Source organism: Varanus komodoensis, unplaced genomic scaffold (genome assembly GCF_004798865.1).
Source record: "Varanus komodoensis strain SLA01 unplaced genomic scaffold, ASM479886v1 scaffold40, whole genome shotgun sequence".
Taxonomy (NCBI): Eukaryota; Metazoa; Chordata; class Lepidosauria; order Squamata; family Varanidae; genus Varanus; species Varanus komodoensis.
In genome coordinates this window covers 1,873,421-1,901,263 of record NW_025335942.1, presented here as the reverse complement: position 1 = coordinate 1,901,263, position 27,843 = coordinate 1,873,421, and the positions used below count along the sequence as shown (strand labels likewise).

The window sequence follows — 27,843 nt, the reverse complement described above, 5'->3', positions numbered from 1 at the left end:
GCCAGCACTGGAGGGAAGCAAGAAGCGGGAATGAAGGATGCTGCTTTCACAAACAGGTGCTCTTTCGTACGGCGTGCCATGTGAAGGGAAGGTGTTTGCTACTGAGAGGAAGCAAGTGTGGAAGGTGACAAGTGACGGGAGAAAGCAGCATACAAGTAGGTGCCTGCTCTTCACCATAAAGTGAAAAAAAAGCAAGCTCCAAAATGGAAGATGAAGTGGACTGGGAGAGAGGGAGCAAAGTATGGGAGAGTCAGTCCCACACGGTTGTGCAGCAGAAAAATCCCCTGGGGAACCGCCATGCACACAGATGGCAAACATGTTCCTGTATTTATAAGGCCTCTGAAAATTATTTCCATTTGAAAATCTGATGTGGCAGGCAGGGACCAGCACCCCAACCAGAACAATGGCACAAAGGGTCTGAACTGAGGCAGTGAGGAATTTTGCCACGAAGTCACCTTGGGATGTACGCCGCTGTTGACGAAAGACCTGGAGTGTAATTGTTTGCTGGGAATCCCACGGTGTTCAGCAAACAGCCAACTCAGAGTAGCTTATTAGCAGAGCACGCCTATCCACCAAACTTACTCACAGTCCTACTTTTAGAAACACTTAGGAAGCATTCTGCTCCTTGACGCTAGGAAAGGGTTGCTACATGACACACTATTGATTTCTCGCCCACTGCTGCAGACCCATCTAGTGATATGGACTGTAATTAGACAAGGCTGCTTTTAATCATCATCTAATCTAATATGGCAGTGGCCTGATTAAGCATCCAATTAATCTCAGATTGCACAAAAAGCTCAACAGGATACCAGCACATTCCTAAATACTTTTTAAAGGAATTGTGGGGTTCCACAGTAATTAAAACCCTATACACAGACATTTTGCAACATAAAAACGGAGATTAGGATCCTCTGAAAAGTGCCAACGGTATCCATAAAGTTAAGGCTGCCACACGATTCTGTAGACGACCCTCGCCCCCGCCAACTACCATATTTATTAAGTCTGATTATATGTTTAAAATTGCTGTAGAATTGCAGTGTGGGGCCCATGAGAGAAAAGGACAAGATGAGTCACTTGACAAAAGCAAAGCATCTGTGACAAGCCCTGAGAGAATCAAAGGCAGTGATGTCTGGGAGGCAAACTAGAGGGAAAGACAGTCGCTTCCCGCTGAAAGACTTGAGGTTGACACATCAGCTTGGCTGGATGAATCGTCCTAACTGCAGCTTGCCATGCCGTGGCAGGAAAACGGCCTTCTCTGAAATGTCCCAGCACTTAAGGGAAAACTTGTCATTTAGACACAGTGGTCTGAAACTTTGTAAAAGGTAAAATGGATTTATTTAAGCAGAAATACGACTGTTTTATCCCCTTTTAAGAGTGTGCATCATATTCATTGCTCCATCCTTTGCACAAGAGGGATTTTCCAGGTCTATCATAGGTCACTGGCAGAAAGCCTGCTTTGCAAAGGGAAGTGTGCCATTATTGCCACAATGCTAGATAACTTCCAGCTAGTGGGAGGAGAAAGGTCATGAAGAATAAACCAAGGCAAGTCTTGCAAATTAAAATAACTGTTCCTTTTGTATTCTCTCTTGTTCTACTCTTTTTATATGCCCTTTGTTCAATTCCACTCCTATATCCTATTTCTTTTTGTTTTTATTATTCTCCCCACCTGGGAAATAAGAAAACCTACAGTTCCATGTAATGAAATAGTTCAGTCTTCCTGTCAGGAGAATTGATTTTACTCATCTTCATAGTCTGAAGATTTGCGGACTCACCCTCTGTCAGCAGCATAATTCCGAGGAGTCAAATGGAATGTGATTTAAAGAGAGCCACCTCTGTGTTTGAGCTAATGAGCAAACTTACAGCAAGAACCTCCAGAGCCAGTAGAAAATGCAGGGCTTTTTTTGCGGGGGGTTTAAGTTCAGTCTTCAACACTTCTGAAGCTCAAATGTCATGTGCAGCATTATAAATTTAAAAGATAATTAGGGAAATGAAAAGAAAACATGCGAGCACATGAGAGGTAGTCCTATAGGCCATTCCAGCCTCCTGCACTCCGGGCCTCAAAAGCGATGGCTCAGTTTGTGCATCACAACTACCCAGTTTCATTTTTGTTCTGTTTTTTTAAAGCTTGGGCTGATACCAGCATGTCAGGGGATGCGCAAGTCCTCCTCCTCGTGTCATGACATGCAAACTAGGAGCCCTGGCTTGCCTTTTCCTGACAAGCCAGAGAAATAGCACATCAACAAACCATTCTGCAGCCAAAAGGGGCAATTTTCTCCCAATTCAGAAAGATCACCCACATCCAGAGTAGTCCCCAGCCTCTGTTTACGCCTGATTCACTGTTCTGGCTCAAAAGGCAAATGCCCAACTAGCTCACACATGTAGTTGGAAGTGACCTCTGTAGATGATGTTATCCAGATCTTTATAGCTCTGGAGCAGGTTCCTGCCCACTGTTGGAAAATTACCGTAATGAGGGAGAGGAGAGAAAGACTTGCGAGTAGGGCAGAGTGTGTGTGTGTGTGTGTGTGTGTGTTGCGTTAAACAAACTCAGGCAAGGTGTGCTGGAAGTGGGAAACCACTTTGAAACTGCTGTAAAAGGAAAAGCTCCACAAAGCATGTTGAATGTAGGAAACTGGACATTACCAAAGGACAATCATTTTGCTCTTGGTAAGTCTTTCAAATGAAGATGTTTCATGTCTGATGTAGGCTAGTGATCTTTTTCTCATTATTACCTGATAATGCTTTGACAGTTGCCATTTAAATATATTCTAGCACCATGAGTAGGAGAAAGAAATGCTTCAGGTCAAGCGTGCGAAGCTTGAAAGTTCAGATGAAATATGGCATTTCTAAAACCTAACTTGCAATATAATTCTTGTGATTTTTATGAGGCAAGAGGCACCATAAAAGCCCAAGACATAAACTTCAGTTGGGTTAAAATAAGCACCTATTTCATTTCTGTCATCAAGTCTCACAGAAATTAAAATTTAGCAAATCTGTGTGACAGCAAATTACTCATAGACCTCACCTCTGAACAAAGGGGGTGCGTGCACGTGCACACACACACACAGAGGGAGGGAGGGAGGGAGGGAGGATTGAGGTCATTTTTAGGTGTAGCCTGAATTTTAGCAAAAGAATTTCCCATTTTTTCTTGTCACTGTCTGTAGGTTTAGGTTTTCCATCTTGCTTCCTTTGGGAATGGCAGTGACAAATGTTATTTGAATTGATACTTTTCATCCGGGTGCTTCTGCTATGGGGCAGTATAGAAACAAAATAGATAATACTTTAAAATGAGCATGCCATGAGAAAAAATGAATACACACTAGTACACTTTCAGCTAACTTAAGGCAGTAGAAGGAAAACCCCTGGTGATCTGTCTATATTAGCATGGCTACTAGTCCATAAATCCTATGGTAAACTTTTGTACCTGAAACTTATCATCAGACAGATAAAATATATTACAAAAAAGTTACTGCCTCCATGATGCTTAGAAGTATATTTTATCTGCTTTTGCAAAATAGTGTTGTGTAATGTTACAGAAGGGCAACTACTAATCAACAAGACTAAACTTCAGGGAAAAAAGTGGAAAAGTACAGTTGGCATCTCTTGCTTCAGGCACAATGGAAATGCAAAACAGTTTCCTTATCATTTTAAATGTAATGCATCAGACAGAGAGAATAAAAAGTGTTATTTTGAATAGTTAAGAAGCTTGGCTACTGAATTCAGTATGAATATAAAGAATTCAGTGAGGAGAAATTAAATGTATTATCTTACCTATAGCAAGTAAACATTCTGTGTTGTTGTCATCATCGTTGTCATCATCATCATCATCATCCTCATCATCAAATCACATTAAAGCCTGCCCCTTTTCTTGCCCAGAACTCTGGTTGCTTATGAGGTTCTCCTCCTCTCCATTTGATCCTCACCCCACGAATCCTGTGAAGGAGGTTAGACTGAGGGTCTACGAATTGCCCTAAGTCACCCAGTGAGCCTCCTGGTCAAGCAGGGACTCGAACCCAGACCTCTAGGTCTCCTGCCCAATGCTCTAACCAGCACACCATGCTGGCCGGCGCTCTCTCTCTGCTCCCACTGATTCAATGAGTCAGGCTGATATGCAGCCTATGGAGTGCCCTTCTGGCTGAGATGCTCCAGGGGCTCAACCTTACACAGCTTTTGAATGTTGGTAAAACACAGGTTGATTAGGAAGGCAGCTGAAGGAATGTTTTTTTCTCTTCATCATGAATTTGATATGGATGCTTTCCTTTTGCTTTCCTGGCTTTCTGTATTGCTGATTTCATTGATTTCAGAATTTTGTTTTTATGCTATTGGTATCCTTTGATGGTTGTTTAATGTGTTTAACAGATTTGGATTTATTATATGAATATTTCCTGTGGTAAACAACTTGGAGCTTCTTTTTCAAAAAGAATGGGATATGCATTTCCAAATTAATAAGTAAATAATGCTTCTGGGGGGAGGGGGACATGGGAGAAGGCACTGGCCTGTGTTTCTGTTCAAACACACATGTGATGCCACCTTAAATATCACTCACTTACATCCCATTGAATCCAGTTGGAATAGAGCAAGATGAACTTCAGTCTGGATCCAAGGCAATGATATTCCAGTTCACCGCCATCATTCTGCTCTAACATCTCTAACCTGCATATCTCTATGCTCACTTCTGAAAACCTGCTGCCTGTGGGGACCACCTTCAGGGAGTAGCCTGAGGGCCCCTTCCAAAGCGATCAGTAGAAGTTACTGTTAGAATTCCATTGAGTTAGGGAGCACATGCAGACAGAACGGCCAGAGCAGTACCCAGAAATGCCAAAAACAGACCTTTGCCGTCAAGTCCGCAAACATGAGATCCTTTCCCTTGCAGCTGTTGTGCAATATCACTTACCCGACCATGCTCACTTCTCTGTGGGTTCACTAGTCTCACTGAGGTTGGGGGTTTACTTCTAATTGTTCAGTGGAGTTTTCCTAATTCTAAAAGGTTGAAATGCCACTGCGAAGGCTTCCTACTGACGTAAGAGCTTTAAGCTACAATAAGGATGGATTTGTGTGTGTTTAATTTTTGGCCCTGCCGAGCCCGTTTGCCTTCAGCCCTGCTGGTCTCTGGAAAGTGCCCCCTCCAAGCCTTTCTGAAACTGAATTCAGCTGAAAGAGGCTGCCTGCCTTTACACAATGCCTTCGACGCATCTTTAGTTCATACTCTCCTGGGATGCAGGCAAAGGGACGATGTCTTTGCTCCAGTGTGCATCATTTTGCAAGTACTTATATTGATACATATTCAGTGTGATTACCCACATTTTGGAATGCTGCAAAGCCAATCTCATTTTCTCGACCTTGAATTATACACTAAGAAAACTACCTACACAATCCCTGGATTGTGGCCACAGAAGCAATAAATCCAACCTGTCACTTGTACTTGATAAGATCTCAGTGACCTGGCTTGCTTGCCATAGTGGCAAATCCTGCAGGGTTTAACTTACAATTCTAATTTCTGAAACAACGTTCAACCAGCCCAACTGAAGGCTGTGATCATGAGGTGTGAATCCAGTCCAATGGACTGCTTAGGGACTATGGGTTAAACCCACGCTGTCCTTCTAGTCTCTCACTGAGCCAACCAGGGGTTGTTTACAGAAAGTGTAGGTGGGTCACACGCAGCAACTTGCTGGCAAATTTCAGGCTAATTAATTTGCTGCCATGATGTGCAAATAGGCTCAGTGAAAGTTTCTTATTTATATAGCACATTGGCTTTACCTTTAAAGAGTCTTAAAATAATTTTAAATAAAGTAATAATAATAATAATAATGTATCAGTGAATTTCTGGTCCTGTGTAAATTTGTCTTTAAATAGCTACCTTCAATATTTGATTTACAGGTCTAATTTCCATGGAATTGTTATTAAAACAGTCATACTGATTAACACAATTTAGTGTTAGACCCTTTTGGTCAGCTGCAGAAGCCATGGTGAAACTTAATTGAAAAGAAAGAATACTAAACTGTGAAAGGCAGAGTTCAACTTAGTGAGACCAAACTTAATAGAATAAATTATAGGTTTGACATTCACAGGGCTATATTTCATAACAAATTAAATAGCAAATTATACAATCAACCTCTGTAATAACTGCATACTTTATATCACCTTATTTTACTTTAAACATGTTACTAATACACTAGAATTAATATTTAGACTAGGCTATCTAGATGGTGCTTCAACTGGAGACGCAAACAATGGTTGTTGAACAATTACTGTTAGTTCCAACAACTTTTTGTAGGTTTCCAAGCCCTCTTACGGAAATGCTCAGGATGCCTATAGAGTGCCAAGGACAGAAGTATTGCTAGTATTTCTAGCTATAGTTGCTGCAGAGTGTGGGGTGCAGATGTAATGTGGATAATTACACTCAAGTCTGAGAAATATTTAGGATAAGGCTGTGGCCTAATTAAAAAGAGGGTGCTACGTGCCGGTACAGTGGGCGCCAGGCCCTTTGTCCACCTGTGGCAAGGGTTTTGGCTGCCAACCAAGAGCACCCAGACCCAGGAAGAGCCCTAGACGTGCTACTAATGTGGGGAAGCATTAGCTAGCTTTCTACATAACCGTGGGTGGGGTGCAAAGGAGGGGCACCCTGCTGACTTCTCCTCCAAGCAACCCTTGTTGGAAAATGTGGTATCACTCCAGAAGTCTTTGCATGGCTGCAGGAGGCCCTGAGGAGATCTCCTATCTTCTGGTGGAAGCAGTGTCCCCATGATGAAGGGAGAGGTTGAGAAGAACAGAGCTTAAAGAGCTTGCAGTCGAAAGCTGAACGTTGAAGGGGCAATACCAGAGTAATGGGACCTCACGACATTAACCCATCCATCAGCTTGATTATTCAATCTACAAGTCCACCCAAACTGCAGACATGAGCCTTGTAGCCCCTTCTGGATCAGGCTGAGCAGCACTCACCAGAACACTTTTTAAAGGCAGCCCAACATACAGTGTGTTACACCAGTCTAAACAGGATGGGACCACGGCACACCAGATCATGGCCAGTTCAGAGAACTCTAGGAACTCTAGGAATGGACTCTAGGAGTGGACAGAAGCACAGTAGCTTCCAGGGAGCAAATATTCTCCCGATCACTTCTGAAATCCAGGTTCAGATTGTGGACCTGCGTCTGCAGAGGGAGAAGAACCCAGTCCGACATGATTCCCAGGACTGCCATTCAACGAATCAGAAACAGTTCTATCTTGTCTACATGCAGCTTTGACTGGATGAACCTCATGCAGTGCATCACCGACATCAGACGCTGATAGAGGACAAGATCAGCTTCCTTAAATAAAAGGAAGAGATACAAAGGAGAGGTAAGAGTTGGGTGTTCTTCACACATTGGTGGTGTTGAACACTGAAATTTTGGAAGAGCTCTCCCACTGGTTTCATGCATACTTTAAATAGCATGAGGGACAAGACGGAGCCTGAAGGCCAATGCCTAGGGTGTCAACCAGAAATCCCCCAGCTCCATCTTATGAGTTTGCCCCTCCAAGAAGGGCTGGAGTCACTGTACAACAATGCCTCCTAGCCCCATCCAAAGGGTACCACAGCTGATGGCATCCAAATCTCCTGAGCAGTTCAGCAGCACTGACTGTCAAGTTCTTGGCGTAGCCTGTCCATAAAGGCAACCAAAGAAGTTTCTTCCTCCCAACCAGGCCTGTGATTGATGCCTCCATGTGATGCATCGTCGTGTCTCATTTGCAGCTATGTGAACCGGAAACTCAAAATGCTCTGCAAGAAACTAACCCTCTCTCAAATTTGCTTTTCCACAAGGGATCCTGGACATGCCCAGAAGCCCCAAACTTTATTCAAGTAGGTAAAATGTAGCTTGCAGGTTTAGCTAATTCTATTTCAAAGTCTAGACATGTTTTATTGTTGTTCTTCCCTTACTCTGCTTCAGTGGAATCAAAACTGCTTCATAAATAATAACAACAAACTTTCTTTGTATTTTTTCCAATTTCCTTGCTTGGTTTTAAATGAGTATTTCTACTGAACTCTTGCTGAAGACTTCTGCCGTGTTCTACACTGCACAGTAGCCTAAGGGTATGTCTCAAGGTTGAGTATTCTCTCAGCTTTGATTTTTACCTGCAGGCTTGGTACTGAAAGGGCCTCCACATGCCAGCTGCCCCCATTGCAACCATACTTTATCTGAAAAAAGGCGGCAGTGGCTGCAGCGGGGCAGCCCGGCTTTTTGTGCCAAGGGACTTGATAATAAAAAGAATGTGTAGGTCTGGGTGCAGCTATGGCTCCCATTCAAGGGAAGATTGCTGGCCAGGTGGACTGAGAGCACTGCTTTCCAGAGGTGCATGGTGAGATAATGATCCAACCTGGACTGACATGACCATTCTGCTTTCTAAAGGCCCGGCACCTTTCAGTGCCAGACACAACAGCCTCCCATGACTATTTTTAATGCTTCAACCACCCAGGAAGCTGGGAGAGAAACAATGCTTCTGAAACAGCCCCCCGGGATGTGCTTCTGAGGGCCCAGATGCCACTTTTTCTGGGCCACTCATCCCTGGTCCAGGAGTCCCAGCTCTGGCTTCACAGGCTGTCTGCTTCTCAGCACCAGTTTCTGGAGAGCTGCAGGTGGGTGGTGAACACCTGAGGCAAGCAAGGGGATAAAAGGCTGCTTTTCGGTGTAGAGGAAAGCACGTGCACACAGGAGGGTGTTGTGCTGATACAATTATGAGCACCCGCTTCTTAGACAAATCTCAAGACCAGCCCTTGAAGGGAGAAAGAAGCAGACAAGAGGCAAGAAATGTTACCTGTCTGCTTCCCCTGATGGATGCCTACCATTCCCAAGATCCCACATCCTGCTGTTTATTTTGCTCCCCAGCACCCTCATTTCAATTCTGCAAAGGATGGAGCAGGCTGTTGTTTAAAATAAGAAAGCTAGCCAGTGCTGAAAAATAAGCCACACAAAAATCATTTTTGCCACTCCAAGGCCCTGATCTTAAAAGCAAATGGAGTGGTGCAATTTCACTGCAAGCAGAGTTCAGACCTAGAGCACTGCAGAGGTTCTGCGTGAATACACAGCGCAGGCTTTGGGTTTATTTGCATCTCTTGGTTCTTTGCTCCGACTCTGGCAATGATGTGACAGACCTTCCTGTAAAGCAGCTTTTTGCCCAGACTAGCCACTGGCAGTACCATTAGCATGAAATGCTCCATTGTATTTTAGCACTTCTGCACTCTGCTGGGCTTGGGAAATACATGAACGAGGAGCAAAACAATACATCTACGAAAAGGCAAGGCAAGGCAAGGCAAAAGGCAAGGCAAGGCAAAAGGCAAGGCAAGGCAAGGCAAGGCGAAAGGCAAGGCAAAAGGCGAGGCGAGGCGAGGCGAGGCGAGGCGAGGCAAAAGGCAAGGCAAGGCAAGGCAAAAGACAAGGCCAGGCCAGGCAAGGCAAAGCAAAATCCATCTCCTTTAATCCGGTGGCTCCCCTTTCCAAATTGCTAAACCTCATTCATGATGGATGCAACACCTACTAATTGTTCAAATATATGAGTCGGATCCTGACTGGAAGGTGCATTATGGACACATGCGACATTTGATGCACTGCTGGCCCTCATGTGTTCAAAGCGCTGAAGCATTCCAGTGGCCCATTCTGGAAAAAGAAATGAAGCTCCCAGGCTCCCGCTCCCCCCAAGGGCACGGCCTCTCCTGATCAAGCAGAAGGGAAATGCGAGAAGGAACTGCTAGTTGCGATCTCATCGCAGAGGTTGGTGGACTTTATCTAAAGATATCTGCATAACTGCCCAGGTAGACCTAGTATACTCAGTAAACTTGAGTACATGGCATGCTGTTTGCTATTTGAGTGGTGATAGTTACCTATTTATTCTAGGATATTTAAGCCCTATCTTTCTCTCAAGGAAACCTGGCATGCGAGGCAGCTAACCATAATAAAATCCAAAACAAAAAACAAAAACCCCCTTAAACACTTCATTACAGCTATCTGAAAACAAATTAAATTGCAATTAAAACAAGACTAAAAATAAAAACAGTATCCAACCCAGCAGACCAGCTACATGCCAAAGGCCAACTTGAAAAAGAAAACATATTTGTCCGATATTTGGGGGAAAGCAGAAGAGAACTTTAGACCAATCAAAGTAGTAAGAGGTAGAATAATCTGGGAAAGCCGAGAATTTTAGATAGGGGTTGATTTCTTGGCTTCCATGTAACTTTAAAAAATGTTCAGGAAATGTTGCAAGAGCATGGCTACTTCATGAAGACTGTTTTGCCCTGCAAAAGAAAGATCAGTTTAAAGTGATGTCTGACATATTCTCCCTTAAACCTGAGATATTTATGAGGCCTATCTCATTACAAGATGAAATTAATTATTAACAACAGAAACCCCTTCGTCTCAAAACCCCAAATCATTCAGATACATTTCCACTGCACCTTCAAGTTCACCAAGGATTATATTAGGGCAAATATTCAGCATTGTTACTGAGGCTGCCTTTTAAACCGAAAACGTGTTTTCTATTGAATACATCATAATTAAGGCTGGTACTTCACTTGTCATATTAGATGTCTCATGTATTGGAATAAATAAATCACTTTCTAATCATATCATAACTAGAATTACAGTGCATAATCGACTCTACTTATCACAATAACTAAGTTGCATTTATTAAGACTGATAGGATAAGCACAAAATTATTTCAGTTATACAGAGTATGATGCATCAGAGTAGATGTGATTTTCAGCTTGCTTTTCAATCATGCCCTTGTTGCTGGCTATGGATGCCCAAACCAAGATTAGAAGCAAGACGGGTTTAGCCCTTCCCTGTGCTGTTTCCTCCCCTCCCCCACCGCTCCCAACTGCTGCAAGGAAGTTGCCCCAATCCTGTAGGGTGAACGGGAATTTGGACAGGATATTTCCCATGTGCAAATAACGTTGCTTCCTTCTCACAGGCTGCTTTTTGTGAATGCAGGAATTTGGCCATTCTCATGTGCATGATTAAAAAATACGTGTAGTTTGATCTCCAGAGGTATCCAATAAAGTATGGGTGGATAAGGGAAATTTGGAAATAGTGGCAGATCTCTGAATTAATTATCTGCACTGGGTCAGCAAGGATTTCTGACTCCCAAATAGTGAACTGGCCAATATGATCACACGCCACCAGTGCTTTCTCAGCTGCATTAGCTTCCAGTGCATTTCTGGCCCAATTTAAATTATGGATGCCAACTATTGAAGGCTTAAGTGGTTTAGGACCGGAGTACCCAAAGAATTCCTCCTTCTCTATGCCCCTGCTTGGACCCTAAGGTCATCCTTGCAAAGCCTCGTCTGCGAAAGGAAGCTATACAGGCGGCTGCAGTAAAGAGGGCCTTCGCAGTTGTGAAGATGTGTGAGAATGTTTGTTTGTTTGTTTGTTTAAAACTTTTCTAGACTGTCCCTTACTGTGGTTTCGGGACAGTTTAACAATAAGACAATATAAAATAAAACACAGTGTCCTAATAAAATTTCCAACCAGCAATAACACCCCAATTAAAACAATCAAATCTTAAAACATTGGGAAAATAAAAAGGTTTTGGCCTGGCGCCGAAAAGAATAAAGTGACGGTGCCAGCCGAACCTCTCTGGGGAGTGAATTCCACATTTGGGGTGCCACCGCAGAGAAGGCCCTTCTACGGGTAGTCACCCTCCTAATCTCCTTCAGGGAGGTCTCCTGGAGAAGGGCTTCTGCCCCAGATCTTAAGAGGGTGGGCAAGCTCATATGGAAGGAGATGCTCCTTCAGGTAGCCAGGCCCTAAGCTGTTTAGGGCTTTATAGGTCATTACCAGCACCTTAAATTGGGCCTGGGCTTCAACTGGCAGCCAGTGTAGGTGGAAAAGGACTGGCATTATGTGCTCATACCCGCTGGTCCCTGTTAACAACCTGGCAGCTCTATTCTAAACCAGCTGAAGTGTCTGTACTGTCTTCAAGGGCAGCCCCATATAGAGCGCATTGCAGTAGTCCAATTGGAAAGTCACCAGGGCACGAGTCACCGCTGCCAGGCACTGCCCATCCAGACAGGGGCACAGTTGATAGATCAGCTGAAGCCGAAGGAATGCGCTCTGCACCACAGCTGGCTCCCTTGGCTCCGGATGGAGGCGCACTTCCCAATGGCTCACAAATGTTGCATTGCGCACAAAACATGTGGGCCTGCCAAATTCTGAGCCCTGCGTGTGTGTCTGCTCCCTTTCATCTTGCTTCCGAGCCCAAGTTCAAGTTGTGCGATTGGCCAAACTGGACCTGCGGCAGCCCATGGAGGAAATAACGTGTCCATCTCTCATTTATCTCCGCTCCATCAGTGCAAATCTCCCATTCACATAACGCAAGCAGTGGGTGCAATTGCAAATGCCCACGGGAATCAAGCACAGTTTGCATGGTGCTCCAAAACCTCTAGGGAGGATGAACAGCATGCATTTACCCATCCCCCACTACGCTGTTACATTTTTACTGCAAGTGAACCTTTATTTTCTTCTAGGCATTTCAGAGTTCTTCTAGCTTTTTACGGAGGTATTATGTATTCCTATTTTAACTCTATTGCATTGTATTCTGTTAAATCTTTGCATCATATGCTTTATTTTTAACTTCGCATGCCAAATTAGTCATTTAGCTGTTTGCAATCTGCCTTGAGAATATTGGTTATTAGGTGAAATAAAAGATATCAAAACAAACACAGGGGTGCAGCGCCTCTTTCACTCCATGGGCAAATTAGATTTTGAAGCTCTTGGGATCTGCATCCTACCACTGGGATGGCAAAGGGTGTAAGAGACAGGACCAAGAGGAAAGTGGCCAGCCAGAACTGGCCACATATGTAGTTCAAAGTTCTTACTGTCACAGCCTGGGAAAAATACTGCACAAAACCTAGGAAACCACCAAACTATGAGTGGTTGAAGGATAAAGGTGGAGCCAAAAAGAGGGATAGATACTTTCCCCAGGCCTGAAGCTGTGAACCCCTGATTTAGCAATAGAAACATAGAAACAGAGCGAGTCAGAAGGGACCTCCCGGGCCATCTAGTCTGACCCCCGGATCCAGCCGGCTCCGCTCACGACATGCCCACCATGTGCACGTCCAGCCTATCCTTGAACACCCACACCGATGGGGCCTCAACGACCTCTCGTGGAAGCCCATTCCACACCCTCGGGGTCCTGACTGTCAGGAAGCGCTTCCTGGCATCCAAATGGAACCTTGGCTCCCTGAGCTTGGCTCCGTTGGAGCGCATCCTGCCTTCCTCTGCAGGGGAGAACAGGTCTCCACCCATCTCCGTGTGACACCCCCTCACATGCCAGTATGTCGCCAACAGCAACAGAATAACCCTCCCCTAGCCTTAACTTATGCTGCTGAACTAACAAAAGCTTGAAGGTAAGGGGAAGTGGCCATCAATCCATTCTGCTACTTCAAGCACATTCCTGGACTCAGAATTCTTGAATGTCCTTTGGAGCAGCCTCCATCTGGTCCAACGAATCCTAATGGCTTTTAGGAAGAACAACAAGCAACCAGCCAAACCTGTTTGAATCCTACAATGAATCCTGACTTTTGCAGGAAAGGAAGGAATACTGATCATGTGACTGGGTTCCATTTCTGGTTCCATACCCTGAGGCTAGTCAGTTAGTTAACCCCACCTGATAGAGGTAATCAAGGAGGTTCAAAATAGGCCTGCTACAGAATAGTAACATTGTCAGAAGAGCAAAAGTCATTCATTTATTCTCTACACACACACACACACACACACTCCCACACCTTCTAATTGTATTCACATTAAAATAGACAGAGAAGCTGTAAGCCATCTGATCTGCTAACAAAACAAACACATTGGAAGTCTACTGCCAAGTAGCAGTAATGGAAGTAAACAAATGCCATGTCTATTTTTGAAAGAAGGCGGTATTTTAAGCACTGTAAATCACAAGTCTTTCTGAAACCAGGATGACAGCTTGTATGAATAAATGCAATTCATAAAAGGGATTAGCAAGAGGCAGATCAAGCAGGCAAGGGTAAAAGACAATATGGCATTTGTAGTGAAGAAACTTTAATTTTGAGCAAATTTACGCATTCAGTTTCCATTAACAGTTGTGAAAAAATATGTTGCTGCTTGCTGTTTGTGTTTCTTTCACACACTGTCCTGGGAACGTGCCTTACGTTATGCAGTTGAAAAGAGGGGCACTTTTCTATATGACCAGCTTGGGCTACAGGCAGAGATGGACAGATCATTACCATGGCCTGTTGGTTGCTGCTGGCCAACATTATCCACACCCAAAGGAGTTACACGTGTAAAGCTGCAGATGCATGAAGGTAAATGATTCCAGATGTCAAAAATGGTGCTGGAGAAGCCACATGCTAGGCGGCATGTCAAAAACATATTAATGAATCCGCGCTGAGAAAATTGGTAAGATTAAAGGACAGGATTTTCTTTAGGGCTGAGCTCTGAAAAAGTTAGCACTCCTGGGTGACGCAAGGGAGTTGAAGAGTTTGGGAAATGTTAACAAAACATTTTAACTAACCATAAATGGAAGGAGGACTCAGAATACTTTCCATTTCTGCAGCTACTCAGTAATATTCACAGTATAATTTTGGAGAGCAAAAACAATGATGCGAAACAACCAGCTGGCTATATACCCTTATGCTCAAATAGGCAACTGAAGAGCCCCCTGTAGTTATGAACTGGCTGCAAAGCCAATAGAGCTTCCAAATGTTGGTTTGCCGTTACTGTGACACTCACTGTTCCAGCATTGAGCAAGTTGAGGTTAAAGCAGCTTCTCCGCTTCTGGTTGCAAAAGTCAGTTTCCTGTATATGCTTTCTGGGTTTAGGGCTTAGCAAACTCAGCTATGCTTTCAATAAATACTTGAAGTTTTAACCAAGGGTCAATACAGCATGTTTAGCTTTAGCAACCATTCAAGCTCTATGCCTGCAGTGGGCTTGTGTTACGGATGTTTCTTTGAACTTTAAAGCACAGATGAGTTATGAATTTTACAGTCTGTAAGAGTTAGTTTTCCCTTACAAATTGCAGTTTACTGCTGCTAGTACTGGGACTGGGACCACACTTCCTGAAAAAAAAAAAGGCTTCAAAAGATATGAAAACTAATCCTGGATCAGATGAGAGGAAAAACTGCAATCCACAAGTAAAATGTCAGCAAGAAACCAGGAGGTTGCTGAGAAGCAAAAATGTTCAGATGGTATGGTGAACAAGAGAACATCAAGGAGGGTGGACTGAACATCCTTAATCTGAGGGCATGATGTCAAGTAAAGAGGATACAATTGAAACTTTTATCTAATTTAAGAAAGGTCCACCAATTTACCATATTCATTATATTACTTGCTTAACTGCAATCTAGTTCTGCAGAAGTAATGTCATTGTCTACCATCTCTGAAACAGTCCGGTTTGCCATGGGGAAACCTATATGCATGACCACAGATGCTCACTTGGATTCTGTTTTAAATTATATTATCCAGGCTATTAAACTGTCTTGTTGGCACTTTTGGTCTAACAATATGTATTGTGGAAGAGTAAAAGTGTGGCAAATTGCAGGTGGAGGGAAAAATTACCATTCACTGTGAGCTTCATAACTGAAGGACTTCACAGGATTGTCTAAATTGTGTGCAATGGCACATAGGATTTCAGTTTTAATCTGCTGTCAGAAAAGGCAAAAAACTATTTCCATTATTACCAAGCAATTTAAGTGTAGGAAATAGCTACATAAACTCACACACAAAACTATTGCAACCAATGGAATATTTTACCATGAAAATCTGACTGTTAGTATTTGCACATATTCTGGTGATAAAAGATGTTGTGTTGACCATGGAATAAGCAGTAATTAAAACCTACTGGCTGTATAAGGAATTGCATTTATTTTGTTAGTACTTGTGGTGAATGAATTTTTGGCGATCTACAGACTGTCCTGAATGCTTAAGTAATGTTTAATCCCGTTGAGAACTTGGACACATAAACACCATTGACAAGAGCAGCTGTGACAAAGTTTTGTTTAATTAATAATTATATAAAGCAGACTGTATTAACTCGGATGTTGAGGAATCAGAATGTCAGTAGCCTACGGTGTTGAGAAGTGTATGTACACATGCAAATTTTATGCAAGTCTTTGCCACTGGGCTGGCCTATCAGACCTCATCAGCCTAATATGTACCTAGAGGGAAACTGAGGACAAAACTTTTCAGCAAATGCATATATCAAGAGAAGCTCAGTAACTGTAGACTAACTGCTTTTTAGGGTAACCTATTTCCCTGTTTATTGATCTTCCTATTGAAAAATCCAATTCTATCTATAGAATCACAGAACTGCAAGGGATATGGGGCAAAAACCAGTAATATAAAATATATTCAAAGCATTGCAGCATGTCTATGAAGAAACATATTGGAAGAAAATGAAACACTGGTCTTGTAAATCCTCATGGACACCAATGGCCCTATATAAACAAACACATAATCATATCACTTGTTATTTCACATAGTCCATGCTGGAATTTCCCACCAAAGTTGGAGTAGCTGCTTTAGGTCCCACTGTTTTCAACAGGAGAAACGTAAGCACATCCTTAGATCTGGTCTATGAAAAACTGAAAAGCTGCCTAACTTTGGTGGGTTAATACTAAAGATAAAGGTAAAGGTTTCCCCTTGACATTAAGTCCAGTCATGCCTGACTCCAGGGGGCGGTGCTCATCTCCGTTTCCCAGCCGAGGGAGCCAGCGTTTGTCCGCAGACAGTCTCCGTGGTCATGTGGCCGGCATGACTAAACACCGAAGTGCACAGAACATTGTTACCTGCCCACCGAAGTGGTACCTTTTCATCTACTTGCATTTGCATGCTTTCGAACTGCAAGGTTGGCAGGAGCTGGGACGGAGCAACGGGAGCTCACCCCGTTGTGCAGATTTGAACCAGCGACCTTTCCATCAACCAGCCCAGCAGCACAGCGGTTCAAACCCCTGCGCCACCTGCATCCCCGGGTTAATACTTAATATCCTTAAAAAGCCAATCAGCTGACAGTGTTGATAGTGTTATTTTTCCTATGGAAGATAACATATAAATATTCATAATCTACATCAAAAGCCCATATAGCTGAGACTACTATAAATCTGATCACTCCCACAGGCAAAAAAGTAAAGAAAATTGCATCAAAATAGCATGCCAGTAATTTAATGAGATTAGTATTTAAATTGCAGTTTTGGCAGAAAGTTAAATATTAGTTTAACGTAAAATTAGATTTTGTGTTGAATTTTCTGGCACTGAGGTATTATTGACTGATGGTTTAATTTACCTTTAACAAGAGTTTAAAATGTGTTTTCTTGCTGTTGTAAATGGAGAATAAAGTGCATGAGATTGATGAAAGAAACAAGTGATGTTTCTGCCACAACGGATAGAAAATAAAAAAAACTTGCCGTGAGGCGGTTTGGTCAACTACATTGGTGCTGGATCTTTGCCTTTCTTGCCGTATAAAAGTCAGCAAGGAAGGCACACCTGGCAGAGGCAGGGGGGTGCTAAAGGGCCCCTTCGGAGGATGGGTGATCTCATGCCATCTGAAGGGGGCAGCGGTGGGACCACTCCTGAAAACATCCTCTCTGGACTGGAAGATATTGGCAACAATAGCCTGGTAGCCAAAATGCCTTTCTTGGGCAAGGTTCTTGAGTGGGTAGCGGCCAACCAGCTCCCAGCCATCTGGGATCAGACCGATTAACCTCACCCACTTCAGTTTGGGCACAGAAGCAGCTCTGGTGACCCTGCACCATGACCTGTCCTGACAAGAGACACGGGACGTGTGACCCTGCAAACCAACCAACCAACCAAAAACACAAACACGGCTGCAGAAAAGCACAGAGCGGTTTGACGTTGCTAGAATTTTTAAGAAAGGAAAAATAGGTCATTAGATTGACTCAAAAATGCAAGGAAAGAATAACCCCAGATCAATGAGGCCAGGCAACATCCTATGTTTTGTTGTACTGGTTACAGAAAGCAGGGGAAATATATTTGAGTACAGCTGCCCCTATCATGATAAATTAGCCTGCTTATTGGCATGTACTACGTAGAGTTCCCATTGGCTGGTGGTTAAGTGTTGGTCTGGGACCCAGGAGATTGCGCTCTATTCCCTGTTGGGCCACAAAGCTCATTGGGCAACTCAGCCAGTTACCGGTTCTCTGCCTGACCTACCTCAACAAGGTAGAGTTAGGGTGAGGGTGAGGGAAGAACCCTGGGTTATTTCCAGAAAAAAGATGGGCTATGAATATAATCAATCAATCAATACAGTACAAGACATACATCATGACATTAAACAATCCTTAAATAAGACAATGGAGCCGTCCTTAAATAAGACAATGGAGCCGTGTGAGTGACAGGCATGACCAGTGCTGCTTTAGAACAGATTGTGAAAACAGATTCTCAGAAGCGCTGTTCTGAATTTTCATGAGGCATGCTTTTGAGGCAAAATTTGCTCTTTTGGGAAAATTAAACAGTCTGGAAAAAACCCAACTAGCTTCTCACAGTTTGCAGCCCTTGTTTCTCCAATCAGCACCATGTTTTAGTTCAAGGAATAGGCTTCTTCGCTGTATGATCCAGCCAATCAGGGGTCATGTAGTGAAGATCTTCTCCTGATGGTATGCAGGTTTGCTTATGTGGCCAATTGCTTCTTGAACTAGGATGAAGAGGCACCTTGCAGTGCACATTCTGTTGGAAATGATCCGACGCGGATGGACGACACTCACGTTTGCAGGTACATGTTCCAAGGTTCACTGCATTACTTTCAGTGCAATGTTCATTTGGATGAGCATCTCCATCAATACTCTGCCCTAATTGGTCAGCTGTGCATGACCAATGAGGATGAGCCAACCCAGTTGCCTTGGCAATAGAAAAGCATCTCATTTTCCTCCACACATCTCTTCTGATTCACCTTTTTGTGCTATTTTGTAATGATGCAAGAAAAATGCTGGAAGACTGGGGTATAGGGGTGGAAAAGTCTGTGAAATGGCTGCCCCACTTTTTGGCTCAGCACTAGAATGTGTGCAAGTGAACACTGATCAGCCGGATGACACTGCAGCACTCAACTCTGATCCCACTTGATTATTAGTACGGCATAAAATTGTCAGGACTTATCCTAGTTCTGAAAATGTACCTTCAGCAAAAAGACTGATCTGAAAGGATGGCTGTTTTTCTCACTTCATTTCTTTATCTCCCATCATGGAATTTATCAGAGGAGTGCAGAGCTTATAACGGGGATACAGAAAATGGAAGCCAAAATGATCCAAGAGCTGGGGGAATTCCTCTAATGAAGAGAGTCTGAGGCACTTTTAAGCTTGGGGTCATTTAGTGTAGGGAAGTCCAAGTCAGGAAGGGGGCATGATAAAGGTGCATAAAATTATGCACAGTATGGAAAGGGAGAAGTTTATCTCGCTCTCTTAGGATGGTAAAATCCAGGTGGGAATGCAGTTGAATGTTGACTGGTGGGAAATCAGGGAGAGAGAAAAGGAAGTAGCTCTGAGCTCACACAACACGTACTTAAACCACAAGAAGTGATGACGGTCACCAACTCAGATCACTTTTAAAGGGGCTCATGCAAATCTATGGAGGTTAAGGCTACGCATTAGTTCAAGTGTCAGAGACAACACACCTTTCAGTGCCAGTTACCAGAGAACGCAAATGGGAGGGTGCTGTTGCATTCATGCCCTCTTGTCCATTTACACTCATTCCCTACACGTGGACTTCTCATAAGCATCTCAGTGGCCTCCATGAATGCTGGGCGAGGCTGGATCCACCACTGCTCTTTCATTCTCCTGGAGCAAGGGAGGAAGACCAGGGGAGGCACTGCTGTGCTTGCTCTAGTCTAAAACTCTGTAAATTTCAGCCTTGGACAAACCGGCAGCACCTTTCCACAAGGACTATGCAGGTCCCGCAATTTCCTGCAAGAATCAGTCAGCACCATCTGGGAGACGATGCACTGGAAAGTTGTTCTAATAGCAGGTGGAGACAACAGGAGAGAAGGAAACGTGTGCGCAGATAATGTCACTAGCTTGCCAAAGAGGGCGAGAGTGAAAGATCCTTGTTCTGAGCACCCTCCTTGCGTACCTCAAAAAATCAATTCAGAATACTAACAGTGGGGAAATTAAGCCCATCAACCTCGGAATCGCCTTCTTAATAGACTGAAAAGCCATTCACTTATCTATTCCCATCACTCAGTGGCACATTCTTCCAACACATTGTTCGTACAGGACAAGCCCAGAATATGCTACCACATTATATCCTATGTTAAAATATTCACTGTATTTTAATCCCCTTCCTAATAATTCTCAACCATTTTTCCACCAGCATTTCTACTAAATTATCTATAATGAAATTACTGTTGTGCACCCTTGCACATGGGACCTACTTCCAAATGAATCAAGACTATAACAGACAACAACTCAATCCATCTGAGACTTAAAACAAATTCTTTAAAACAAAAAAGGCATTTTTCTATTAGGTTTGATAATAATAAAACCATTAAATGTTTTTTCGCATTTCACCAACATTAGAATTAGCAGTTTGTTCCACAACAGCTGTTTGGAAAGATAAAATACCTCTTTAATCTACAAATAACTGTGGAGTATCAACACCTGGGAAAATCAAGCCATGTTTTTTTCCTCCTACATCATTGAAAATTTGCCTGCAGCTTAAGATGAAGGGTTCGCCATGGATCACCACACGTTTTTGACTCTTCCATCGAAAACTTGGCACTTAAAGGACTATGCAGAGCAATATTAACAGATTCCTATCATATTATTAAAAAAGCAGAATTCAATGGTTATTCAACAGTGTGTTATCAGTGGAGGATTAACTATCCCAAATACGTGGTATTACCAAGCAGCACCACTGACAGTTCTGAACCACTGGATAAAGAATTCAGGTGGAAGTTAAAATTGCATTGGGGAGTTGAACAACAAGGAACACAGTTTCTATTAACAGGATGAATGTGGCTTCCTACCATAAATCATAAAAACATGCAAGAATATGAGTTACAATCTGTCACTATTCTCTTTAAGAACAGTGCCTTTTCTTTTCTTTCTGAAACTCGGAGAAATAGCAGTTTGATAAAGAATCTGTATTTGAAAATAACCAACTCGCCCCCCTTTCTTGATCACCCTCTGTTAAAAGAGGAAAAAAATAATTACTATTTTAGAGGATGGGAAAAGCACAGATTTGGAGTATCAGTAGCAGCGATGCATCCCCTTTTCCCACCACCTCAGGTTCCTGGAAGACTGTATCACCCCTGCCAGGAGCCCTCTCAGGATTTAGGCTGGTCCTAATTAGCTGTGGTACCGTCGTTTGGGCAACAGGAGGATTCATCAGTAGTTGTTTAAGCTTTCCAGCGTGTCACCTAAGATATTTTTAAAGCTACTGGCAAAGTTTAACCAATTCTGTTGTTTTTCATTGATCGGATTTTATTGCTTCGTTTTACTGCGTCTACTTCTTTAATTTCGATTTTCTTATTTAATTTACCCTGGCATATGGCTTTAAATTCTTGTAAACTGCCTTGGGAGTTGTCATAATGAAAGATGGATGTACATAAGTAGTAGGCATGTTGGGCACCCTGAGAAAGGCCAATTTCCCCATGTCCTTGGAGTCTGGGATTGTGCTATAGGATCTTGGGAGATCTGAGAGCAGGGAGGACAAACCAACCCTGCTTCCCTCTTGCAGCCAGTAGCAAGGCTATTGGCAAAGTAGGAATAGCCCCTACATGGCAAGATGAGGTAGACATGTGAGTGAAGCAGCTTGAGGATTCCAAGCCTGCAGTCGAGAAAGCATTAGAAATCCTGGGGGGTGTTAGAGGGCAATTCTTTTCTGAACACTCTCCCATCTCCCCTATAACTTCCTGCCCCTAATCAAGCAATGCCTGGGGCAGTTTGCCAGTCATCAAGTAGATACCGAATTAAGGCGTAGAAAGCTAGTAGGAGAAAGACTCCAAGAATTTGTAAGAACTAATTATTCAGGACCGTAACCTTGATCAGCAGAAGTGTCTTCTTAGGGACAAACATAATTTTTAAAAATCATGATCTAGTATCAGGAGAGGTTCCACTGTGCCTAAAGTTTAAGTCTATCAAATTAAAGACAAAATGACTGGTTTCCCATCAAACGGTGCATTTCTGAATTACCTAAGAGAGACAGAAAAGAACCAAATTATAGAATGCATTTTATGAAATGCTCTCAGTTGTGCTACCATTATAAGGTGCAATAATAAACCAGAAGCACTGAACAGATAAAAGCTTTCCCGTTCTCTTTCAGCTTTTGTATCTATATTAATGCTTGGCTATATCAGCACACACAGAGATGAACAGCCATAGAAAATTAGCACAAAACACACACTTGAAAAGAAACCAACAAATGTGAAAAGTAGGAACTTTGATGAACGTGCGATGAAAGGAGCCAGGGAGGGGGCAGCAGGAGGAACAGCGGCGCCGTGTTTGCCCACCGGAGTGGAACATCACCAGATCGAACCTGTGCTATTCGCTTGCAAGCAAAGGCCACTGACTTAGCTCAGAGTAACTCCAAGTGCAGCAGCCTTAAAGGAACATCAATCAAGGAAGTTATGCTCCTATTGCATAAAAGATCCCTAAATGTATTTTTGTTTGCGTTGAAACGATTCCTTGATCCAAAACATACCCTCATCTTATATCATGGTGCACTTGCAATGGCCTATTCTCACCGCCAAGAGACTTGCATCGCTTTGGAAGAAGGAATTGACACATGAGGAAGAGACACATGGTGGTACCGCTCCTTGCCCAAAAGCGTGTCTCATTGACTTACTCCTTTACCTCTGTAGGTACATTTGTAGTTGTCAAACGTCTTGCATGCCTTCCAGGAGGAGAAGGCTGCTGCCGCTCCTTTGCCCCTTTCGGTCCACTAGTCTTCTCAGCAGCGGGGGTCTTCTTTGCAAAGACAAGAACCAGCCACGTGTTGTGTTCGGGTTGCTGGAGAGCCATTTGTGGATTTGTGTAACTGCAACTGCTGAGGATCATAGAGGGCAGGCTGCAGTAGCCGAGTCTCCTTTCCCTCACTCCATGCCAGGGCACAAAGCACACAAAGGCAAGAAGAAGTGAACGTGTGCTGCATCCACAGTTAGGTGGGAGCCATTGGGAGCCGAGGTTCCTGCATGGCACACTTGAAAGCCACAGAGCCTTTTCCTTGCAAGGTGTTCTTGGTTGAGCAAAAGCACTAACTGGCCAGAAGGAATTGCTGAGCATGCACAGAGTGGTTTCCTGAACCCTGTCCACCTCCAGGAACTCTCCTTCTGAGCATGCCTGGGCCCCATCCCTTTGGGAGGGGCCATCTGAAAACAACCACAGCTCCTCTCTGCATTCTGATCATCTAATTGCGCTGCCCCACTTTACTGATGCCACGGCAGGGGTCAAGATCCTGGGCTGCCTCATCTGTCTCTGAGAAGCTCCCCTGCTCCCAGTCCTCTCCTGCCAACTACACATCCTGGTTATTCCCAGGGACTGCCTGCCCACCTGGGGAGTTTGGGCTTGAGGTAAGTATCTCTGCTTGGCTCATCTCAGTGTCTCAGGATGCCCCCCCCCTTTTGCATCCCACCTGCCAGTCCCATTCTCCTCCTGATTCCGATTCCTCTGAAGCCCAGCCAGAAGCCCTTGAGAACATGCTCGCAAGCCAGCCCTCTTTCTCACTCCCAGCAGAAGCGAGGTCTAATGAGTTCAGTGGGACTGGATTTCCAATCAGTCCCTTACTGGACCAGGTGGAACACTTGTGCGCGCACAGACCTCTAGTGAACACAGAGTGCCGCATCCTGCAGCACCACCGGGCCGTTCATGGTGGTCTTTCACACAATCAGAGGAAATCTGTTCCTCTCTCTTTGTCATAACTGGTTAAAGAACCCAACCTTACGCTTAAAACAAACACCACCCTGAGTGGTCACAAATATAAATAAGGGTGTAAAAGAAATCACAGAAGGACCTTCCCATAGAAAATACTCTTCCCTATAGGAAATAGAGCATGGTTTGAAATCAATGAATTATTATACAGATTATACAGAAAGCATCAGTGCAAGAGTACATGTTTAACTGATGAAGGACCAAGACAGGGCTGCTGGCCCAACCCACACACTTTTGCTCACTGCTTCCTCTGCTGATTACAATGAAGGATGAAGACCTGCATGCTTCCTCTTCTGCGGAACAGGTGGCGGGCCTTTCTCCTAAGATCGCAAGTTCTGCACTTGGGAACGATGGCTGAACGAGGGCTTTGCCTCTACACATATGCTCACTTAATATTTGTAGTATTGAAAGTATAGGAAGGTGTTTTAGTGAACACATGACTGTGGTCATTCATACGTGATAAAGCAACACATTCGATTATGTGAGCATCTTGGGTTTTTCACTTACACCCCTCACTTCATAATCAAGTATCCTATTGTCATGAGCACATTTCTCCCCTTTTTCCTTTCCAGCAAATCTAAATGGAAGGCTTTTAAAGTACTGGCCTTTATTTGAGCTAGACAGATTTTTTTTTTTAAATGATAACGTGCTGTTTCATATGAAGGTTGTTCTAAAATAGCATCAATCCAAGTTACATTCCTTCCAGTTTGTAGGAGCACCTCTTGCTCATGAGAAGAGTTGATTCCAAACTGCAGATTCCCTCCTTTCCTCGTTTCCCAAAAGGCTTGGCTCCACCCTCAGGGAGGTTCATGCTGCAGGAAATGCATTACTGAATTGGACCACTTGGCTAATGAATTCATCCCTCCTTGTCAGACCCTCCCTGTTCTACACTGCCTTCCCACAAATGCAAGGCAGTTTGGTTTTCGACAACTGTCTGACAAATCCTAATAGTTAAACTTGACATTTCTGCGTCACATTCCAACCCCACTCTTTTATTGTCTAGTTCACATTCCAGGACTGAGCTTTCTAACTGAGAATGTTGTTTTTTGAGAGAAATGGGCCCCAGGATTAATTAGTAGTACTACAACAATTATTACTAAATTAGAAAGTCACAATTATCAGTAAGATAATATGCTATTTGTGTACATATGCTTAGAAAGGTGTATACTGAAAACAATTTGTGTACATTTGAAAAACAGGCTATATTTTTTTTCCAAAGAATATCCAGGTACTTGATGCAAAGAAGAGTACATGGCATACATCCCCCCCCCCCCCGAAACTTACATAAGCAATGGTTTTCTGGCACAAAAATGTAGGCTTTTAATAATTCTTGGCTCCTATATCCTACTGTGAAATATGCCAGCAAATGAATCTGGAGTGACAGATAAACTACTTTGCATACAAATTCTCAAAGAACTTTAAACAGAGAGAAACAGAGCCAAAAGTTCAAGTGACTTTAAAAAACATCCAAGCAGACTAGCAACACAAACACAGAGACAAAAACCCTTCTGATATGCTTGCCACGTGGTTACCACATTAGATATGTGCAGAAGGCAAATTCTCAACAAATGTCCATTTTGTTTCATTACTTCCAAGTTAATTATTTTGCAAAACAAATATATTTCTTAAAATAACTTTGGCTGGATCATGTCCAGAGTAGATAAAAAGCTGCTATAGAAACCATGGCCCCACTGACTTCAATGGAAAAGAGTCAATCATTTGATTAACTTCCCCTAGAGAAATCAATGGCATTAAAAATATGCTTCAACGTTAGTCCAACCAGTTTTCCAAACACACCAGCAATGACCGAGATGTCCATCCAGTCTTCAGAGTCACTCAACCAATCTGTATAGGAAACATTTATTTCCTCATTTTTCTACAGCATCAAGTACAGGGCGACCTATGCACTGCAATTCCCATATGCAGCATTTTCACACCAGAGGAAATAGGGAAAGCCCTCCTATGTATACATAAGGAAACACCCTAGACCTCATGTAAAACCCAATTTTCTTTCATAAAAGCCACAGGCAAGAACCAGGCAATGCAAAAGTACTAAAGGAGAATTAGGAAATGCAATAAAGCTGGAAGAAAAAGGAAACATCTACAGAGGCAGTAAGTTTCTTTAGCATTAACTGCTAACACAGCAATAACCCCTTCAATTTTAAATTGTACTTAATGTGTAATCCTATCCACTTTTAGGCAGAATAAAGTTGTGTCCCAGTGCTTCCCAGCCAACCATACCGACTGGGGAATGCTGGGAATTGTAGTTCTGTTCTACTTCCTTTTCTTTGGCATTTACCAGGTCAGTGGCACATGCTAAAGAAACGAAGCTACCACTTGGCTCAGGGGTTCAGGTCAGACATAAGCAGTTGCTTGTCAAGCGAGCTCACCCTAGTAAAACCCCCCACCTTTTCCTTGCTGGAAAGTCTGGTGTGACTTAAGGAGGGTGAAAACAAGGAGGAGGATGCAGCATTTAGTATGAGAGACAACAAATGCCGTCCAGGGCTCTTTTAGAGGAAGTTGGTTGACAACAGCTTGCTTTATCCGTGTGTTTATACCTGTTGTCGAAAATGTCCTGGAAGAGGGTGTGTGAATCGGAAAGTGAAGGTATGGGAGATGCCTCATTGCATCTGCCTGGGAAACAGCTCATGATGTAGCGAAGTGAGTAGCTACAAGTAGCCCTGCCTATAGAATGCGCTCCCCAGAGAGGTCCGCCAGGCGCCATCGTTATTTGTTTTTCGGCGCCAGGCGAAGACCTTTTTATTTAAAACTTATTTTAATTGTTAACTTATTATGTATTTATAGGATTTTAAATTTTTAAGCCGAGATGTTGCCAGGCTTTTTAATTTTTAATTGTATTAATTGTTATTTATATGTTTTCATTATGCTGTGAGCCGCCCCGAGGCTTTGTTGCGATGGGGGCGGCATAGAAATGTTTTAAATAAAATAAAAAATAAATAAAAAGATAGCAAGGGGAACAGACAATGAATGCAGCTATTGAGACAGTCGCTGCTGCTCTGTAGTGTCTGGAAGCCTGCAGAGTCATTCAAATCATCTAATACTCTCATTTTGTTAAACCAAGGGAATCAGCAGCATTCAGCACATGAATTCCAGTCCCAAATCAAGTAACACAGAAAAAGCAACTCAAGATCTTATTAGTCCACACAAAGTAAAGCAAATTTCTATCCTTTCCCCTTTTTTCACCTGATGCGTCCCAACCCAAACATATAGTATAAGAAAATAAAATGGATACCTGAACTGAAAGCCCTATTCCAACTCTTAAGGTCGGCAAGCAAATAAATAGAAGCAGCAAAGGGGGCACAATTCCAGGTCCACCATGTCTAAGACTCATTTTGCCTTTTTTCAAGGCAAGCAAGAAAAACGAAAAATTTAACCAATCACGTAACAATACAACATAGACTTCAATGGAAAGCAGTCAATCATTTCTATGGAATAAAGATATCTTTTTAAAATGTGCTTTCTGCATTAATTACACGGGAAACAATGGGTGGAACTCCTGAGGACTACATAAAGCATCTCCATTCAGGTGGAATTGACTGAAGTGGCTTACTTGTTCCTTGACCGATGCCAGAATGGCCGAGGTGGTCTCCGTCTCAGATCCATCTCCGTTGGAGGTATTCAGTACGGGGCTAAGGGAACTTGTCTTGTCAGAGGACGAAGGCTGGTCCGGCACAGGCATAGCTCCTATGATTGTGAAACAAGGGATAATTATGTATCTGGGCTTTTCTTCAAGAATCCGAACTACACAGAAATAGCTGACCCAGTTTCTAAGAAAGGAATGTTCTGAGCCTTGCAGAACAGATTTGCTTCTTTTCCGAATGGCGGGCAGGCAATGTTTCTTTGAAGGGTCTTTCCCTGTCTTTCCCATTCCCCACACCAGCTTTTTATATGCTCTTGGGAAATGGTCAGCTCCAACGCCCTTTTGCAACACTTGCAAATGTCAGTGGTGACCAGAATCC

General features: G+C 43.2%; 1 protein-coding gene across 1 annotated transcript in view; it reads right to left on the bottom strand.

The window, feature by feature from the left end:
- Nucleotides 1-27,563, bottom strand: part of CTNND2 (catenin delta 2) — a 489,283-nt gene extending 461,720 nt beyond the window's left edge. The window contains exon 1 of the mRNA XM_044442939.1: nt 27,435-27,563. Coding sequence (XP_044298874.1) covers nt 27,435-27,563 — 129 coding nt within the window. The remainder of the gene's footprint in view (nt 1-27,434) is intronic.
- Between the last annotated feature and the right edge of the window lie 280 nt (nt 27,564-27,843).